The sequence below is a fragment of the Lissotriton helveticus genome, chromosome 2_2 (assembly GCF_964261635.1).
Source record: "Lissotriton helveticus chromosome 2_2, aLisHel1.1, whole genome shotgun sequence".
Classification (NCBI taxonomy): Eukaryota; Metazoa; Chordata; class Amphibia; order Caudata; family Salamandridae; genus Lissotriton; species Lissotriton helveticus.
The window spans coordinates 374,548,817-374,570,390 of record NC_136060.1 but is presented as its reverse complement, the minus strand read 5'-3'; the positions used below and the strand labels follow the sequence as shown (position 1 = coordinate 374,570,390).

General features: G+C 52.9%; 1 protein-coding gene across 1 annotated transcript in view; it reads right to left on the bottom strand.

Annotated features, from left to right (window-relative positions):
• The window catches only part of SLC75A1 (solute carrier family 75 member 1), a 182,601-nt gene that overhangs the window by 41,921 nt on the left and 119,106 nt on the right, over positions 1 to 21,574 (bottom strand). Inside the window, exon 9 of the mRNA XM_078678564.1 lies at positions 12,823 to 12,931. Within this exon, the coding sequence (XP_078534690.1) occupies positions 12,823 to 12,931 (109 nt within the window). The remainder of the gene's footprint in view (positions 1 to 12,822; positions 12,932 to 21,574) is intronic.

Here is a 21,574-nt window from a genome sequence, read left to right as displayed (position 1 = left end):
TACTTTCGACTTTCAAAACTCGGTTTTTAACTTGTGGACTTGAATTCTCGACTAGTTTAGTAACAAAAAGATGAGGGTATGACTCACTACTCGTCTTCAAACCACTATTAATACTAAAACATTTCTCAAACCTAGAATAAAAATCACTAGTATCTTCGTCTGGTTTCTGTTTACAGGCTGAGATTGCATCCCAGTCTTCCTTTTTCGTGGCTAGTAATCTTGGCAAAACTTGTATTAACAGTTCAGGTAATTCTTTACATTTATCTCCTAGACCGGTACCTGATACACGTGTATTTTCTTCAGCTTCTAGAGCTGCCCAATCTATCTTTTTCTCTCCCACCTCCCATTCTTTTTCCTTGAGTTTTTCATATATGCCCGCAGGCAACAGGACCTTTAACATTTTAATTATATCTGGATACGTGTATTCTCCCATACGGAGCATGTCTTTTAATTCACGGTGGAACCCTGCTGGATCTTTGTCGTGACAGGGAATTAACTTCTTCATTTCTAAGAGTTCCATCTTAGTAATCGGGGTGTAAACAAATACTCGTTGCATTTCACCAGCTGGTGTCCTAACTGGGTGTACTTCTCGTAACGGATGCTGTCTGTCTATATAAAACGGTTTACTTTCTGGAGGTGAGACATGAACAAAATGCGGATTTAGGAACGTTCTATATTTGTGGCGCTGTTCTATAATGACACTAATTAAATCGGTGCCTAAACCTTTCCATCTACACTGGAGTAACTCGTTCAGGACATCATGTAACGGACCTGGATCAGAATGTTGACCCTCATACAGAGTAATGAGGTGTTGGATCATATATATACCCACCAGTCGCTGCTCGGCTGGGGGCAGTTTCAGAAACATTTGTGCCACTATTTCGTCTGGAAAAGTGGTAGAATCAGTAGCCCATCGGACTGCTGATCGGGCTAGTTCTTGTTCATGCATGGTACTAAGTTCACTATAACCGATTCGTGATTTCAGAATGTGATCGGTAGCTTGAAATACTTGTTCTAGAGAACCTTGTTCTGGTGCTGGAGGAGAGATAACTTTCTTGTGTTCTAGACGTGAATGTCGGTCGGAAAGTCTAGTTCTACCTACATACGCTATTCTGGAAGGATTCTCGTCGTCTACCTCTTCAGTAGAAGAGTCATTTTCTTTCTCGCTTACTTGTGCTGCCTTGCGTTTCTCGTGTAACATTATTATTTCTTTACGGATTTTCTATACTACTGAGTGTCTTGTGCTTACCCTCGGCTATATTATCACTCCACTTTGTCAGAATTTTCATTTCGGTCGGATCTTTAGTCGGGGAATCTTGTTCCCTAATTAAACAATTGATCAGAAACTTTAACAGCATGAACTGGATCTCAGATTTTCTGTGAGACATGACTTCACCAATACTTTCTGAATCTGTTCCTGTACGAATGAAACGATATATTCTGTCTAGATCTTCTTTCATATTCGGTAGGGTGTCCAAATACTCGGTCACCCGTCTTACACGTAATGAATATATAACCATACTATCATCACCTGGGACCGGATCATAACGGCATTCGGTAAGAGCTCGCCTGATATCTGCAACGGACTGATGTTTGGGCGTACGCTGTAACGCACGTTCATGTAACTCGACTGACGTTACACGTTTGTGTGCCGGCGGGGTTCCCGGAGGACCTCCTCCCGCGGCCCCTAAACTGGAATCGTCGACTGATACCCTTCGTGCTGGCAGAGTGACCAGTGTAGCGGGTACTTGTAATGTAGGCTGGACCGGGGGTACCGTAACAGGTGCTGTAACAGGTGCCCCGGTGACTGGAGGAGCAGGAATTACATTATTTACAGGAGCAGGCGGAGCAGGATTTGCATATTCTGGGACTGTGTCGTCCAAGTAGGACGAGAGAAAAATATCAGCTGCGGTCGGTTTGTGACGTAGCTTGGTCGGAACTAAGGATGGCGGAAAATTACTGGATGCCTCCGGGGTTCCTTTTGGCAAGTCCTCGGCAAGAAGAGGGTACATACCCTTAATAAGGGCATTTCTCTGCCTGTCTGACTGTTCGGTTTTAACTCGTTCACCTATTTCGATTAGTTCCTTTTCTTGGGCTTTTTCTAAGGATTCTCTACTTAATTCTGACTTTCTGATTTCTTTTTCGGTTCTTTTATGAGATTCTTTGCGCCATAACTCGATGGCATCTTTCTGTGACTGTCTGGCTTTCTTTTTCCATAATACTTCTTCTACTCGCATGATGCACTCGGCATCCCATGTACCCGATACGGGCCATCTATACTTTTCTTCTAACTGTTTGGTGTACTCCACCCATAAATCTAGATATAATATGGCACTTATGCCATGCTTTTGATACATAAAATGACCTGGACTGTCCCTAGGCGGGACAGGAACTGCTTCTTCTAACAGACCTTTTCTAGTTTTTAACTGACGTAACTTGGAAAACAATGGCATGACTGGGCTGGAGTCTAGACACAATACAATACACAATGAACACGATGATTACTAAACAACACATTCATACCACGACATTGAAATACATGAATGACATTTAGGATAACAGTTCGGACAAAACACTACCTGGAATACTGAAAACAGAATACATGAATTTCTCGAGAACAGAACGGGCTAGAACAGAAACTAGATGCACTGTTAAAACAGTACGAAACTTACCGGTCTCATAAAGAGACAAGTGAACACTTCGTGTTGGATCTGTGTACCCAAACCCACGGACCAGAGACAATTAGATTGACCCTGTCTAGATACTACCCCAGCAACGGTACTCACCGGGCAGCAAGAACGGAAGGCCTCGGACTGGACTAGACTGCTACGACGACGGACGGACAAACTTCTCTTCAGTTACGGGTGGGCCTCCGGATACCTCGGACCTTGGACTCTCGGCTTGGGCTCTGGTCGGGACTCGCCGCGTTCCTCCACCGCCTCGTCTGGATGCTGGACCGCAACCTCCGTCTCCTCCGTGGGCCTGAGGGATACTTGAAGCAGAAATATCTGCACGTGCACGGTATGGTTCCGTCACGGCTGCAGAGGATCAGGGGGCTTGCGTGGCTTCTCCGGCGCGTGGGGAAAGGGCAAGTCCCTGTTCGGGCGCCATTATGTGGTAAATAAATAAATAAATAATACCTCTATTTTTGACTGGACATAACAATAACAGATAGCTCAATAAATAAGAGTCAAGATTCGAGGTAGTAGGAGTTTGCAGGTTTTAATACAGCATAAAGGACAGGAACAGGACAACCTGCACGGGCAAGATCTGGGATGGCTAGCCTGGCAGGGGGGCCCCGACAGCTGTCGGGCAGGATCTGGAATGAGCGCGCTAACTTTAATAACAGTACACAAGTATATATACTAAAACAATTGCATTACAGTACATACAGTAGGCGTAGCAGTGGGTGGGGTTTGTAGCAGTCGCGAAAGATAAGGCAGAAAGTAGGTGTAACAAGAGGCGTGTACATAGACATGTGATGTAAACGTAACAGAATATGTCATAAATGGGGCGGAAACATGGAGGGGGCTACCTAAGGAGCCGGGACCTCTGACCTAGTGGTGCGCGCAAACTGGCAATGACGTATTACTAGGAGAAGCTGGGGGCTATGACTTCTGCGCTAGAAGGAGAGACTGAAGTCTGGAGAGTCGGAGCGACATGTACCTAAACACTATCTAGTATCTGATGTTTAGAGAACATGTTGATGGAATCCAAAAGTTATCAGGGCAAAGGCTAACAGACACTAAGACTGGTGCATGCATTATTCTACATGTAGTGTGTGTTGAGGAATATTAAATGACCATAAATACAGTATTTCTCTTACATGGAGACGTAAAGGCTAGACGATGACTGAAACTATTGATGCGATTCAGTAGCTTAGGAATGCAGAGAAGGAGGGCTGGACTGATAACTAGAATCATAACATACTCTTGGCAGACTGGCAGGCAGAGCCAGGCCGAGCCGGGCACTGTGAGGCATGAAGTAAGTGAAGGGTCAGGGATACAGGTGGGGGCTGTATCGCTCCTCGGAGAGGGTTTAGGAGACAGGAACTGAATCTGAGTCCGGGCCCTTTTGAGGCCTAGAAACGGGGACTTTACAATGAAATAACGTGCACACTGTGAAACGTGGCAACATAACTTTACATAGGCCTAATACTCGTAGCTATCACGAGAACTGGAAACTGGCATACTAGAGTTGGACACAACTAGAATTGCGTCTTTAATCGATCATAAGGGAATACATATGCATATTAATCATGCACATACAACATAAGATGGGGGACACGTAGGGACACAGAACATGGCAAAATTTACTTTTCCACACCTTGGGCTTCGGCCCTTCAAGAGGCGGCGGGAGGCCTTACATATCTAGGCGTCTTTTTGACAGATGTGCCGGGGGTGTCGTGGTCCCGCAATGTGCTACCCGTGTGGGATAGAATACGGTCGGACATGCAAATTTGGTCCAGAATGCCCTTGAATGTCTATGGACGCTCTGCCATCTTTAAGATGGTCGCTCTACCCCGTATTCTGTACCAACTTCAAAACCATCCGTACCCTATTTCACCGCAGTGGTTTAGACAAGTGAACTCGGCATTGGGTCGGTTCCTGTGGACTGGGGGGGGGGCAGTGAGGGTGGCACTCTGCACCTGCTTCCTCTCGACCTACTGTGGGGGGCTGGCCACGTCCGATGTCCAGTCCTACTATCAAGCGTCCCACCTACTGGTCCTCAACGAATGGTGGTACGGGAGAATCGAGGCGACCCGACCTATGCCCTAGAGAGATATCTGATGGACCCGAACATGCTCCATACAATCTTATACTCGGCGGTCATCCGGAAGAGGCTCCCAGTGGTCACTCAGACAGTCTTCCGGGTGTGGCGTGACGCGCTCCGACATATGAGATGGTGGAACAGACTGACGGGGGAGACCCCGCTGTGGCACAATGGGAGGTTACCGGCTCTGGCTTCCCTGCGAGGTTTTGATGGCTGGGATGCTATCGGCGTCTCGGCGCTGGGCCACGTCATGAAGGGCTCGGTCCTTAAGTCCTTTCAGGCTCTGCGGGATGAATATGATATGCCCCAATCTCAATTCTTTAGATACTTACAGCTCCGACACGCCCTGACCCCTGCAATAGCGGGCTTGACTTCTTTGCCAGAGTTCAGCCCCCTGGAAGCTAAGTTATTCATGGGGGAATTAGAAACCAAATAAATATCTAACATATATCAAATGCTAGTTACCCACTGCTCCCCTTCCCTTGATAAATTGCGGTCGGTCTGGGAGGGAGACGTGGGGAGCTTGGAAGAAGAGGACTGGAGAGAAGCCCTGGAGGCCCCTAGGGGAGCAGCGATTGCGGTGCGCTTGCGCTTCATTCAATTTAAGTACTTACATATGGCGTACTATACGAGGGAACGACTGTGGAAGGCGGGGCCAATAGCCTCCCCGGAGTGCCCGAGGTGTGGAAGTGCAACAGGCTCCTTTTTCCATACAGTGTGGGAGTGTGTGAGACTGCAGAGATTCTGGACCGGAGTGTGGGATTGCCTAGAGGAGGTGCTGGGCTGGGAGCTCCCCCGCTCGCCGAAATTGGGTCTCCTCCATGTCATGGAACAAGTGGGGGGAAATATATACAAACGTCATCTGCTTCTCCTGGGCCTCACAGTGGCAAAAAGAGATATAGCCCGGGCCTGGAAGGCTCCTAGAGCCCCGTTGTTGGAGGTGTGGAAACGGGGCATGGACTTTAACATGGGGCTAGAACGTCCAATATTTGAGGCCAGGGGTTGTCCCAAAAAACATTTTCAGATCTGGAAGAGATGGGCGGACTACAGGGGCCTTCTGCTGGACCCCCCAGCGCCACGAGCCGCCGACGCAGATAGCGTACATACTGACTATGGGTGAATTGGTCCACACGCAGCTATTGAGATTGCTAGGCTCCTCTAGTTGGACACTGTAGACACCGTGCGGGGTGGAGGGTGGGCACCGGGTGGGACTATGGAGGGTGGGATACTGGGGGAAAGTTGATTGAATATATTTGAAAACGATACTGTTATATGCACACTGCCTCTCTGACTCTTAGGGAGCGGTGTTTCTTTGTATTCTATCAACTACCAAAATCTAATAAAATGTTGTTCTGAAAAAATAAAAAAGAATGTATTGCACAGCTCAACCCTTAGTGTATCAATATACCGTCCCGCCTCCCCCTACTCGCCCCCCCGGGACTCCGTACAACATCTCTAAATTGATAAGAAGGTTAATACATCCCTGTACACTGGTGGTTAATGTAGGATAATAGGCCTGGTATTCAGTGTCATGTTTGGCAATGTGCAGAGGTGGCAGGAGGCTCACCAGACCATCAATGGGGGCCCAGAGTGTCCTGTCATATTTACAGCTGTTGTGATAGTGCAGGAGACGCCATGGGGTTTCGGAGTCTGGGGTGACAAAACCGCCAACCAGCGCTTCCCAGGTCCTAGCTGTTTCTAGTGTGTCAACACCACGTCTAGCCTCCCTTTTTTTTTGTAATGTTTTTATTAGAGCTTGCACAGTAGAAAACAGCACAAATATACGGCATTCGTAGTCATACAGACAGGATTTACAATTTGTGTCAGCAGTAGTGCTATACAGTTGGCAAGGATAAGAGTTTTTTGTAAATTACGTTTCAACAGGAAACAACTTAGGCTATCGTCAGTGCATAGAAAGGAAAAATGTACTAGCATATCATTCACCAGGCAAGTGGAATTAAGAACATATAGGGTGTACAGGGTCAAGGCACATACAGTCAATATACAATACATGTCAGAGCACAGGTGTATGAGTGCGCCCATCGCTACTAGCAGCAGCGCAGGGCACCAGTGGACAATGAGAGATCTCGAGGCCAAGCCAACTGCACCCCTCTTCCTCACTCGTACAGAAAGGACAGAGGTGTCCCATCACAGTAGGTCAGATGCTGTGGTACAACATGGCAGTGTCAATCAACCAGTGCAGCAGGCGCATCATGGGGGGACTCAGCTCTGCTCCGAGACCACTGCAGAAACGGTTCCCAAATGTCTCTAGGTTTGGAGGCAGAAGGCATCAGCTCCCAATAGGTAGTTAACTGCGTGTGTCCATACGTTACATCAGTGATCCAGTCCGCAAATTTAGGATGAGTTCTACGCCCCCAGTTCATGGCCACCTGGCGCTTAGCATATAACAACAGTAGGGCATGCAGTTTCCTATGTGTAGGCACGGTTTCGGCCACCCATCCCAGGAGCACCAGCAGAGGAGAAGGGGTGTCAGCCCTGTGTAAAATCTGGTTTATAGCATCAAAAATGTTAGACCAATATTCGAACAGCGCCGGGCAAAGCCAAGCTATATGCAAGAAAGAAGCACCCTCCTCCCCACATTTCCAGCATTTATCATCTTCTTTAATACCCATTTTGTGAAGTGCTACCGGAGTGCGATAGAACCTATGGAGGAACTTAAAGTGTATGAGGCGCAGTTTGTAGTTCGGGGAAAGTTCCATGAGCTGTCTACAGCAGAATGTCCACTGTGCGAGTAGTTGGGGTGGCTCACTAGGGAAATTGTCGCTAAGTGCCCTGCAGGCAGCTTTCAGTTTATGGTGGGCAAATCGATCTCTGAAGAACAGTGGCTGGGCAGCTTCCGGAGCTTGTAGGGTGAGGAAGGTGCCATCTGGGTAGAGGTCAGCAAAAGTATGTAAAGGGGATCCTGCCACTGTAACGACCCCCCCCCTCCTCCGCCACGCATGGGAGCATTGGATTTTGCCTGATGGGGATGGCAGGTGCATATAACAGGGGCAGCCCCGCTCTCTTCTGTAACTCTCTCCACGACCATCTGAGCATGTTAGCCGAGTCAATGTCTCGTGTGGGTCTAGGGGTTTTACAGTACAACGCCACACTCAGGGGTGTCGGCGCCACCATGTCCAGTTCTACGGCCACGTGCGGCTGGTAGGGTGTAGGGTAGGCCCAGAAGTGGAGATATTGGGCTTGCGCGCAGAGGGCATACAATTTCATATCTGGTGCACCCATGCCTCCCTGCCGCAGCGGCAGCGTTAGTAGTGCCCACGAGACTCTAGCTTGACTCCCCGCCCATACAAGCGTCAACAGGTGGGAGCGTAGGCAGGTAAAGAAGTGTTGGGTTAGCGGGATGGGTATGTTTGCAAATAAATATACAAATTTGGGGAGTACAATCATTTTTGCGAGTGCAGTAGTGCCTGCCAACGAGAGCAGGAGCTTTGACCATATGGCCACCTTGCTTTCAAGCCAGGAAATGGCTCTGCCAAAGTTCAAGGTCCAGATGTCCTGGAGTTTGCGGCTAATCCAGACCCCCAGATATTTCACCTCATCTGCCTCCCAGCGCAGTGGGTAGTCTGAGTGCACTTCTAGAGTGTTATCAGTCAGTGGGAAGATTACCGATTTTGACCAGTTGATGGAGACTCCCGAGAGACCTCCAAATCGGACAAATTCCCTCAGGAGTGGGTTAAGGTTCTCAGTCGGATTGCCCACATAGAGAGTGATGTCGTCAGCATAGAGGGAAATGAGCAGGCTTCGGGAGCTAAATCCAATACCCCTGGCGGTATGGTGCTGTCTAATTCTGGCCGCTAGAGGTTCCATGGCTATCGCGAACAGCAATGGGGACAGTGGACAGCCGTGCCTCTCGAGATCTTAAACGGGTCAGACACCATGCCATTAACCCTCACTCTCGCTCTGGGTGCTGTATAGAGCAACTTGATTTGGTTGATAAACAACGGGCTGAACCCCATGCGCTCCAATATGGCGAAAAGGTAGGGCCACTCAAGCGAGTCAAACGCCTTCGTGGCGTCTAAAAACACCACCGCAGCTTGGACACTGGGATGCAAATAATGCAGCGCCGAAAAAACAGTGCGCAAGTTATGCGAGGTTGCGCGGCCCGGTATAAATCCCGACTGGTCCGGGAGAGCAATCATGGGAAGGAGAGGTTGGAGACGGTCTGCTATTATTTTTGCATATATTTTTACGTCCACGTTAATGAGCGATAGGGGTCTATAAGAATCAAGATGGCAGCTGTCTTTGTCTGGCTTTAGCAAGGTGATGATAAGGGCCTCCCTCATCGACTCAGGCAATACTCCCAGCTCAAGGGCCTCCGCAAAGACCGAGTGCATCCTGGGGGCTAATTCATCCGCATAAGCTTTATAGAAGGCCGCCGTGAGTCCATCGGGACCTGGAGCCTTGTTCGAAGGCAGGGCCCTTATCGTTTTAACGATGTCTTGCACTGTAACCGGTAGTTCCATATACTTCCTATGTGCATTATTAAACCAGACTATTGCAATTGACTCCAAGAACGCCATCAGATCGTCTGTCGACGCTGTCTGTGTAGAAGTATACAGAGTCGAGTAGTAGTCAGTGAATGCTTGTAGTATCTCCCCATGGCTTACTTTCTCAGCCCCCTCCGAATCTATGATGGAGTGCACATGGGTGGGTGGAGGAATGGAGTTGAGCATTCTAGCTAGGGTTCTACTGGGCCTGTCTCCCTCCCCATAACGTCGAGCCTCGGCATGCTTTCCCAGGAATTTGACCTCACGTTGAGCTTCCTCCGCAAATTCAAGTAATTTAGCTTTCACTCGGGCAGCAAGGTCAGGGGTGGGGTCAGCACAAAACTATTGATCAAGCTGCTTCAGTTTGCTCTCTATCCCAGCTATGGTGTGTCTAATGGCTTTCAATACGCCAGCCTTCCTCGCAATGCATTGCCCCCTGATGACAACCTTGAAGGCGTCCCATAGGACCGACTCTGTATCCACAGAACCCTCGTTATTTGTAAAATAGTCTACAATGTCATGTCTAATTTCTTCAGTGAAGGCTGCATCATGAAGCGCATGTGGCGGGAGGCGCCACGAGAAAGCCCTAGCGGGGGCCCCCGGCACGGCAAGTTCCAAAAGACAAGGGGCATGATCAGAAAGGGATCGAGCCATAATGCCCACATTCGCTGTCCACGTGGCCACGTCCCTGGACACGAGCCAAAAATCTAACCTGGACCAGGCCGCACGGTGCGCCGTGATGCACGTCCCCACTCTCGTCTGTGTATTGCGGGATCGCCAAATATCAACTAGTGAACCTTCATCTATGATGTCTTGTAATGCCGCAGTGGCGTGTGGGTGCAGTGCCCGGGAAAGGCCTGGTCTGTCCATGGAATCGTCCAGGACCACATTGAAGTCTCCACCCCAAATAATCGTTTGGCAGTCTAAAATCGCAATCTGTGCCCATAGCTCCCTGAAGAACCCGGGGTCGTCAACATTAGGGCCATACACAGCAATTAAAACAACATTTCTGCCCATTAGCGTCCCATGTACAATCACATACCTCCCCTCTTTATCAAATGACACAGTGTGTTCCCTCCAGTCTAGGCCTCGCCGTATAAGTATAGTTACCCCTCTAGCATAGTTAGAAAAGACAGCCGTGTATGTGACTCCCCATCTAGAGTGTTTAAGTTAAGGCGTACAGGTGGAGTTGATGTGCGTTTCCTGTAAGAAGCATATGTCTATGTTGTGCCTAAGGAGATCAACCTGGCCTTCCTGCAGTCTCCCAAGCCCCGTATATTCCAGGTGAGAATTTTAGTCATACCCATTGCACTCCAACTGAAAAGATATAACTGTAAGGTATGCGGCCTTGCTTACGACCCCTCATGACTAGTAACTTAGGTGTATGAATGTGGCACTGACTATTAGCCGAACAACCCCGGTCCCAACACCATCCACCGCCCACACCAACCCCCCAATTAGGTTGTGTCAGTACCCCCCCGAACACGCCAAAGGCGTCTGAACAAGAGAACAAGTAAAATGCGGGAGACACCCCTTGAGGGCGCGGCAACTCGAGCGTACACCCCCGTTTGCACAGGGTGGCCGCACAATGGAGCGCTGTCTCGTAACTAGCTCGGCCAACTCAGCCACAGTACAGCCATACATAACTGAAAGGAGCGGTTACCACATGGACCATGGGACAACACATATTCTCAACCCATAGTGCGAAATAAACACATAACTCTCCGCCAATCCCTATGGGTTATGCGGTGTGATTAGGAACAATAACCCAACAGGTAACGACATGTCAATCATTGTCACTTAGCTGGCCCTCCACTGCCGTCTCAGTCTGAGCTTTCCGCTTATTTCTGGGTCCGCTTATGTGCTTGGCGAATTTCAGAGCCGACTTCGCATCCAGGAAGTGATGCGTGGTGCCTTCATAGTGAATCCGGAGCTTGGCAGGGTACATGAGGGAATAAGGAATGTTTGCTTGCATCAACAGTTTTTTGGCGGGCAGGAATTCTTTACGTGCAGCCTGCACCAAGGGCGTAAAGTCAGGATAAAAGGAGATGTTATTTCCCTTGTGTGTAATCTTTCCCTTTTCCCGAGCCAAGCGTAGTATCAGGTCTCTATCCTGGTAGTTGAGGAGTTTCGCTAGGATCGGACGTGGCGCTGCTCCAGTCGGCGGTTTCTGCGTCAGTGACCTGTGGGCTCGTTCGACCGTGAACACCAGCGACAGGCGTGGGTCAAAAAGTTTGTGCAGCAGGTCCGTAATGTAGGCCTCCATTTTTCCCATCGCCGTGGTCTCCGGAATTCCCGTAATCCGAATGTTACAGCGCCTGGAGCGCGCCTCCAAATCGTCGGCTTTAGCGCATAGCGTTTCTATTTTCTTCTCCATGGCAGTAATGTGCGACTTAGTGGCCTGTTGGAACTCGCAGCATTCTGTGTGTCTATTCTCCAGGCCATCCAGGCGCGTCTCGTGCGTGGCAACCTGGGAGCGCACATTCTCAAGCTGGGCAGTCATGGCGTCTAACTTGGCGTCTATACTTTAAGCTAGAGCGCACCTCCAGCATTAGTGCAGCGACGTCTTCTTCAGGGAGAGTCCTCTGGGGCGAACCCCCCGTCGCCATGGAGCTCGGCTCTGTGGGCTTAGTTTGTTTTTTCTGCTCGAAGGTCAGCTGCGGTTGTCTAGTGTCGCCTTTCCCCATGACTTGCGCCTCACAGCCGGTAGTTCGTCGCGCCTCGGCAGGGATCGCCGGGGGGGAGAGCGATAGGGCACCAAGTGATCAAAAGTACTTACGGGCTCGGCACCAGGCCCCGGCTGATTCACGCCTCGTCTTGTAGTATGAGTGTAGCACCTCTCGTGGCACCTCACAAAGTACGGCAGTCCCAGTATACAGCAGCGAGGTCAGGATTCGCTCGGGTAAGCCTCTCCCCAGGCCGCCCCACGTGGCTCTGCAGCTCGCTCAAAAATGGCGGCTCCCGCAGGCAACGGCCCGCAACACCCGGCCAGCACGCTGGTTCAAGATCGCTGGTTATGTCTCAGAAGCACAGTCTCGAGCTTCAGCATGGGATAGCTGGCCCGGCAGGCACGGGCCCTCCACGAATCCTGCCCGCTCGAGCTCTGTCGCAGTTGGGCCTGCAAAGCGCCGGGCTTGCCTGGCGCAGGAGTCCCAAACGGAGTTCCACAGGCGGCGGGTCGCAGATGGAGTTCGCGTCGGTTCACTGAGCCGGAGGTCGCCCAGCCGGCCACGTATATCCCAGGGCACCCACATTTTTGTCAAGTCTGCCCCAGACCTTCGCGCAGTCGTGGAGTGTGGCTATCTTCTGTTAGCACACGAAACAGCAGGATTATTGTAGGATAAAGTGCGGCAGCCGCCGAAGCTCGCGCTTTAGGCGGCCATTACGCTGCTCGGTCGGCCACGCCCCCCCACGTCTAGCCTCCCTTAACTTCAATTTACATTACAGATGTTTCACAAAAACAATTAATTTGCTATCTGTAAACTATAAAAATGTTTGTTAAGTATATAATGGATGATAAAATAAGACAAGAAAACAATACCCTTGTCACAGCATTGATTTCCGTCCCCGGTTTAATTCTGCGGGCGTAGCCTCCCTGGATGACCGCCATTGTGATTCCAATAAAGAAGTACATCTTGCCTTGCTGCATGCTGCCAATATAAGAAAATCACAGAGTGGATTTCATAACATAGTCTCTTTTCACTTGTGGACATCAACAATAAAGTAACATTAATAATTTAGCCAAGCACAGACCAGCTCTCAGAATATTCTGATTGAACCCAAATTATAAGTCAAGGCCAAATCAATGATGGCAAATTTACCTTGAGTACTGATTGACTTTTCGTATGGGATTACTCAAAGACTAAGGCCAAAGCTTGTAACGTATTCAAGGTAGTAAATGTAATCACAATTTGACAGTGGTTTAAAATAATGAAACTACAATGAGCAAGGGAGCCCACTATTATATTGTCTACGAAACAGAACAGAATAGAGAAAGGTGCTATACAAAAGTTCAAATTTTATGATTTTCACTCTTGATATTATCAGTGGTTCAAAATTATTTGGATAATATGGTAAACAAAAGACCTATTTCGGTTTAACGCAAAAATTGAGCACATATACACAGAAAGAATAGTGTAAGAAACACACCTGCGAGGAAACAGCCCTCGGTTCTTTATCATGTTTATTTATGGATTATCTATGATTCAAGATAAATTCAGAGTGACCCAGTACTGAAGATCAATCTCATAAGATCAACACAATCATTTAGACCCTGGGGGCAGCTTGCTAGGTTAGTAGAGGACCTCCAGTCAAATTTAAGCTCCTCCCAAACGGACAAGTTTCTGTGGCGGCGCTGGGCAGCGGCTCTTCTGAAGGCACTCAACTTTGCAGAGCAGGCACCATATTTGTTGTGCCAACTCAGAAAAGGTTTTGTTTTCAAGAAACAAACTTTCAATGCAGACGTTTGTTTCTTAAGATCAAAACAAACAAAGAAACAGTGGCCCTGATGCACATTGCATTTTCTCCCTTCAAAACAATGGCCCTGATGCACAAGGAGTTTTCTCATTTCTCTTTGGAGGTCTGTTACACATGTCATCCTTGGTGTGGTCTTCCCCCAAACGTTTTCTTTGCCTTTACCCCTCCTGTCTTCTGAATTTTGTTTTGTTGCCATTAGGACTCTGTGCACTTTACCACAGCTAACTACTGCTGAAGTGCTCGTGCTCTCTCCTTGAAACATGGTCTTACACCTGATTGGCATATTTAATTTACCACCAGTCTTTTGTCATCCCAGACTACTTGGAGCATTGGAAGGGGAAGGGAATAACTTTCCAGAACCAGAAGAGGAGCTCCTGACAACCTCCTCAGTACACTCCCGGAACTGTGGAAGACTTCAGAAGGACTGCCTTGCTGCTTGAGGCCTACAGCGTCCTCCAGAGGAATACCTTACTAATACCAGAGGACTGCCGTGCTACTTGAGGCCTGCAGTGCTCCCCAAAGACCTGCACTGCTGCTTGAGGCCTGCCTTGCTGCTTGAAAGCAAGAGAACCATCTCCTTGAACCCAGCACTACCAGATCGATTACAAGGACTAGTTGGCTGGCCTCCTGTGAGAATTACAGGGACATAACAAGCTCCAGAGATATTGAACCCTGCACCTGGCCTCTGCTGGAGTGAGTCCTAACCCTTCAAGTGGTGCCCCCCAGATCCTGGACCCTTGGAAGTGGTGTTATAGGTGCTGCTCCTGCCTGGCATGAAAAGTTGGCACATGGAAATGTTTTCACCAAAAACATGTCAGAAGAACCCACAGAAGACCGGGAACTTCCTGTCAGCCGATCTGCCCAAGGTGCATCACCTGTTGGCTTGTCTTTGCGGTAGCTCCCACTACGCTCTTCTTCGCAACAGTAAATTGTGTTCAGCGGGACCTCTGAGCAACAGTATCCCGCCTCATGAAGCCCTCTTCAGCTACGGCTTGCAGCTACATCCCGCTGGAAGTTTTCACCTTAAAAAAAGCTGTCTTAGTTTTTTTTTTGCAAAAACACTTTTTATTGGTAATCAAGTGCCGAGCATACATTACAAAATAAAAGCATCTCAGACATCAGCCAACGATGTATTAAATCAGCTCAGGTCAATCAAGACACCTTTTATGTAGAACTGTCCCCAACTTACCCGCCCCACCCCGCATTCCCCCCCTCGTAGCCAGTGTGCCGCTTTCCTCCATCCCAGTCATTAACACGCTATCCCTATCTGCCCAGGACAGGGACCTCAATGAAGGGTAAGTGGTGTCATTCAACGGAGTGTCAAAACCCCCCAGGACTGCCATCAGTAATTGTAAGTAGTGTGTGTGCCTTGGTGAGTGTGAGAGATCCCAGGCTCAGTGCCCTCACTCTGAGGTCCCTCCCTCATCTCCACTTTGGTCTCCATCCGGCTGTTGGAGCGCTACCACCAGGGCCTCCCACGCCCTGGCCACCTCCAGCGCCTTGTCATTATCTAGGCTCCTAGCTTGTCGCAGCCGCAATGTACTCTCCGCTTTCGCCCAGCGCTCTAGTGTGGTCTTCCAACGCGGGTAGCTGGGGCCTTGAATAGATTTCCAGTGCATGGAGATTTCACGTTTAGCCAATATCAAGCCCAGGTCGCAGAATTTGCTGGTGACTCGAGTGCGAGGGGTGTGAGGGAACCACAGTAATAGGCATGTACCTATGTCAGGAGCGATCTGCCGGTCCGTGACAGCATTCAGGCAGGACATTACCGCCTCCCAGTAACCCGTCAGTTTGATGCAAGACCAAAACATGTGGGCGAAGTCCGCATCCGCAGTCCCACATCGGGGGCAAAGCGAGGAAGCACCCTCAAAATATTGCGAGATTTTCGTCGGCGTTAGGTACGCTCTGTGTAGGGTAAAAAACTGGACCAACTGGAACCTGGCGTTCCTCGTACCCTTCCATGCTCTGCGCAGTAGCTGTGGCCACGCCGTGTCAGGAATAGATCGCCCGATGTCCGCCTCCCACTTGGCTCGCAGCCCATCCATGGGCCGCAGGGCAGCTGTCGACAGCCGCCGATAAAGACATGTGACAGCCTTGTAAGTGCCAGCGGCCATCACCACATACTGACAGCACTCCGATGTCGGCGGTTCAGTGAGCCCACATTTCCAGTATCGGCGAATACCAGCCACTAAAGCGGCGTGGAGCAGATATCCACCTCTCGGCAGATCGTAAGAGTCCCGCAGCTCCTGAAACGGGAGCAGCGAGCCATCCTTGTAAAGGTCGCCGACCATCTGCAGGCCAAGCTCCTCCCAGACCGCCAGTGCCGACCAGTCACCGCCATGCGGGAAGGCTGTGCACATCCCGAGTGGAATTTCGGGGGCGTAAGGGCGAACGGCACCGGAGCGCTTGTGGGCCCGAAGCCAACAGCTGCGAATCGTCCGTTCCTCCAAAGTGAGCTGAGCTAGGTCCAGCTTCTGGCCCATGACTATAAAGGAGAGGAAATGTCTCGGGAACAATTTGCCTGACACATCGTCCGGGCCGCGGAACTCCAAAGCCACCGCCTGGGTGAGCCACTGCAGCTGCGCGGCCAGGTAGTACCACTCAAAATCCGGGGCCGCAAGGCCCCCGTCCGCTCTGGGGCGCATCAGCGTAGTCAGCGCAACCCGTCGTCTACCCGAACCCCAGATGAACCCCGTCGTTAGGGAGCGGAGTCTGCCGAAAACTGACGCGGGAATCCAGACCGGCAGGGTGCGAAACAGGTACAACAGTCGGGGGAGTGCCACCATCTTCAGCAACGCGACTCGTCCCGCGACTGAAAGCGGCAGCGTCCGCCAGAAACCCATGCATCCCTGTAGATTCCGAATCGCCCTGTTGATGTTACCGTCCAGGAGGGCCGCGGGCGAGTGGTAGATGAGAGTGCCCAGATAGGGGAGGCAATGGCGCTCCCATCGCAAGGCACCCTCCGGCTGGATGTCATCGGCCTCCGGAGTCAGCGGGAAGAGGCAAGACTTCCCCCAGTTGACTCTCAGCCCCGAGAGACGACCAAAATCCGCCAGGAGCCGTTCGGCCCCGCGTAGGGAATCTCCCGTGTCCGCCAGAAACAACAGACAATCGTCCGCATAAAGAGAGATGTAGTGGGTGTCGGCTCTCAGCGGTAGTCCTGCATACGCTCGGCCCATCCGGGCGTGCGCAGCCAGCGGCTCTATGGCCAATGCAAATAACAAGGGGGATAGAGAACACCCCTGACGGGTCCCCCTACCCACCGCGTAAGAGGCTGAAATGGTGGTCCCCGTTTTGACACGGGCCGTTGCCCCGGCATATAGCAAGGCAGTCCATTTCACAAAGCGTTCGCCCAGACCAAAGGCCTCTAGGACGCGGAGCAGGTATGGCCACTCGACGCTGTCAAATGCTTTCTCGATGTCAATCGAGAGGACCGCAGCACCTGGAAAGTCAGCGGCCTCTCCCCCCATGATCCGGAGCAACCGGCGCACACAGGTGGCAGTGGTGCGTTGAGGAATAAAGCCCGCCTGGTCGCCATGCACCAAGGAGCGCATGTGGGTTAGGAGCCGCGTCGCGAGGATCCGGCTCAGGATCTTGTAGTCCGTGGTGAGCATGGAGAGCGGGCGGTACGCCGAACGGCTGCTCGCATCACCCTCTCGCTTCAGTAAAGGTATCACTAAGGCCTCCCGTGTAGACGCCGGCAAGCATCCCGAATCCCAGGCCTCTTGGTAAACCGCCTGCAGACGCGGAACCAACACATCCGTGTAGGCCACATAAAATTCGATCGGGAGCCCATCTGTACCCGGAGTCTTGCGGCGGGCCATGTGTTTGATGGCCACCCTGATTTCTCCCACGGAGATATCGCCGCCCAACTGATTCGCATGCTCCGGGTCGAGCCTGGGCAGCTGCGCCGCCGCCAGGAACCCCTCCAGCTCCTCCGGAGGGTCCGGCATCCTGCTCCTATAGAGGTGTTTGTAATACTGATGGAATTGGTCGTTAATGTCCACTTGCGTGTAGACCATGCGCCCCTCCGGGGTGGTCAGTGCCACTATTGGGGAGCCTCGGGTCCCAGGACTGGCCAACCACGCCAATAGCGAACCCACTTTGTCTCTTTCGGCGTGAGCCCGGACAAGGAACTCTTTATAATCGAAGCAGCGCAGTTTTTCCAACGCTGCTGCCACTACCTCCCGAGCCTCTGAGACCGCTCCAAGAGCTCCAGGGTCCGCGTGGCTGCGCCTTTCCTCAGCACGCAACCTGTCCTCACCGCGCTCCACATCCTGTAGTAGGGTTTTTCGGACACCCGCGGTGGCCGAGATACAGACGCCCCGAACCACCGCCTTAAAGGCGTCCCACTCCAGTGCCCGGCTGGAAGCCGTGCCCACATTGGCGTCAAAGTACCCTTCCACCCCGCTACGCACACTGGCCTTAAATGCTGGGTCCTCCAGCGTCAGTGGGTTCAACCGCCACGTTGGGATAGCTTGACGTTGCCTCATCCACCGCATCGACACCAGGCAGGGGTTGTGGTCAGACACCGTCCTGGTCAAGTACTCGCTGTGGTGGACCAGGCCCTGGATGTCCATTGAACACAGAATGCTGTCTAGGCGAACATGCAGATCGTGTGGAGGGGAGTAAAAGGAGAAATCCCTTTCCGTTGGATGTTGGGTCCTCCATGCATCGACTAGGCCCCAGCTACCCTGCCATGCTCTCCTACTCTGCGCCAACTTGTGAGCTGCTGCCTGCGCTAATGGTGGGTGAGAGCGATCCAGGTCCACGTCCAGCACTGAGTTAAAATCCCCCCCAAGCAGGACCGTACCAGCCAGGACAGTCGCCAGCTTCCCAGACAGTCGCGCAAAGAAGGCAGGCTGGTCTACGTTGGGGGCGTAGACGCTGCAGAGCGTCCCGTCCCTCCCATCTAGGCGGCCCTGCACAGCAACAAACCTCCCCTCGGGGTCAACTATCGTCACCAGAGGCTGGAAGGGAACCCCCGCCCGGACCCATATCAAAGCCCCCCGTGCGAAGGCCGAGTAGGTGGTGTAAAACATATGCCCCCGCCATCTGCGCTGCAGGGCCCGCCCCTCGGTTTGATCAATATGGGTTTCCTGCAGGAAGGCAACCTGAACCCCCCTGCGGACAAGATGGGCATGAACCCTGTGGCGTTTCAGCATGGAATTCAGACCCCTCACATTCCAGGTCACACACTTCAGGTCAAAGAGGGTCCCCATTCCTTACGACACACACTATTCCAATGAAAGCAACTTTCGCACGCACACCGGCTACTCCCCAAGAAACGAACCCGGACATTCCCCAACAACCCCGTGTCCCACCCCTCCCCAGAATAGGTCCCCAACAGTAGAAACCCATCCAAATGAGCCAGTCCCAACAGTAACAGTCTCTGGCAACAACCAGAGTCCCACAGTAGTTGTGGGAGAAGAGGGGGTGGCCTGTCGCCCTTCCCAACAGACCGCAAGCAGCTCGCTCTTTTAAGCCAGTTAGGCCTCCCCCTCGTGCCCCAAGTGTCCCGCATCCCCTCTGCTAGGAAGGCGATCCGCACCTCAAAGGCTGGCCGCCCAGCTCCAGTCCCAGGCCCAACAAGTCAATGCCACCACTGCCCCAAACCCCGGACAGGAACACAGCAGGCTATACGATACCACTGCAGGGGAGCATCAGCCTCATTCGTCCAGCAAACCATCTGCAGTCCCAGGCGTGACATGGGGTGGCGCGGGGTCTCCAACCACCGACTCCTCCGATGTCCCCCCGCCCGTGCCACCTCGAGATCCCGACTCCACAACCGTCGCGGCGTCCAAGGTCCGGGAGATATCAGTGACCGCCCGGAGGGCCTCCCCGCGCTCCAGCTCAGTCTGTGATGCCGTAGGTGTCCGAACCTTCGGTGGTCGTTTCTTGCGCCTCTTACCCCGTCTGGGTCTTGGCGGTGCCCGCCGCTGTTCCCCGGTCGCATGAAGTGCATCCGCGCCAGTCTTGTAGAGCTCCAGCCAGTCCCAAACGTCGTCGGGAGTGTCATAGAAGGAAGATTTGCCATCGAGCATGATCCGTAGGCGGGCTGGGAACAGGAGAGAGTAGCGGATGCCCTCCTCCCGGAGCGCCTTCTTGACCGCCAGAAAGGTCGACCGCTGTCTCTGGACTTCCAAGGAGTAATCCGGATATATAGAGACCTGGGCGTTGGCCACTCTATAGGGCCCCAGAGCTCGCGCCTTTTGCAGGATGAGGTCCCGGTCCCTGTAATGCAGCAACCGCGCCACCACCGGACGGGGAGGCCGGCCCTCGGCCGGGGGACGAGCCGGCACGCGGTGAGCACGCTCTAGAGTGTAGAACGGCGAGAGCCCCTCCGGGACGACCACATCTCGCAGCCAGGCCTCCAGGTAGCCCAACATGTCGGTCCCCTCAATTTTCTCTGGTAGGCCCACCACACGAACGTTGTTGCGGCGGTTGCGCCCTTCTGCATCCTCCGCCCTCTGCTCCAGTATGTGCACCCTCTGTTGCAGTTCCCCCAGCAAGGCGTCCGCCGCTTTCGACGAAGGTTCCAGCTCAGCAATCCGGGTCTCGGTCTCCTTGACCCGATCCGCCAACTTGCTGTGGTCAGCACGCAAGAGGCCCAGGCTCGTAGACACCTGCCCGATGTCATGATGCAGGGCCTCCCTGGTGTCCGCGATGGCCTTCAGGATCTGCTCCAGCTGGTTTTGCGGCAGCCCCGCCGCCGGGACGGTGTCCGGAATGGGGCCCTGGTCAGCCGCCGGCCCCTCAGCAGCGTCAGGCGGGGGTTTTAGTGGGCGTTTCCCCATGGGGGTGGTTGCGTCTCGTCCCCGCAGCAACAGGGTCGGCGTCCCCACCTGCGTCCGACTCACCAGGCCGCAATCCACAGGGTCGGTCGCCGCGCTGCACTCCCCCTGGGTCCGCCGGCCCCCGTGACCAGCAGCTCTCCAATGGCTCCTTGATCCAACTTGTCGCCTCGCAGTCCACCAAGCACAAGGTGCCCCGTTGAGTGCACCGCGCCCCTAAGTCCGCAAGCAATGTACAGGTCACCAGTCCAAAATGGCGACAGGGGCGGCCCTCCTGGGTGCCACGGAAGCGGGGTCAGGGAGTGGCGCGCCCGGGCTCCAAGAAACAGTTCCCCCCGACGGTCCCCGAAGCCAGGCCACTAGGCTCCACGGCGCCAGCAGGGTCCCTCGACGGCCACAGGCCAGGGGTCAGCGCAAGATCCCCTCCACTCAGGACGGTGGCACAGGGTCCGGCCCCATCTCGATCCCGGGGCCCGAGGACTGCGGCTCCGCACTCCGCCAGGCCGCGCAGGGCTGGTCAGCACCCAAAGCCCGCGCTCCACAGCTTGCGCACAGTGGGGTCTCCCAAAGTCAGGCTGGCAGGGGTCAGTGCCGAGTAGATGCGACCCCGGTGGGCCCAAGCACCGTCACACGCTCCTCATCCGGCGAGCAGCAGGCCCCCCCGGGCCGGGGCCGTAGCAGGACTCCCCACCCGTAAGTGCCCCCACCTTGCCTCCGCCGATATGCCGCAGGAAGGCAGTCCGAGCCCCGCCGCCGCAGCGAGCCCAAATGTCCGGGGCTCCGGGTCCTGTGGCAGTCGTCGGCCGGCCAAGCACCGCCTCGGGCCGGCCTCTGGACTACTCGAGGCCGGGGATGCGGCCGAGCGTCAAGGCCGCAAGATGGCTGGCGCCGCCCAGCAAACTCCGGGCGCGGCGCGGGCACCGCGCGGCCGGGGATCCGTCTCCGGTCAGGCCCCCAGGCGTGCAGGAGGAGATGCGGGCCAACTCAGGGCTTCTAGGCCGCCAGGATCATCAACGCCAGGAT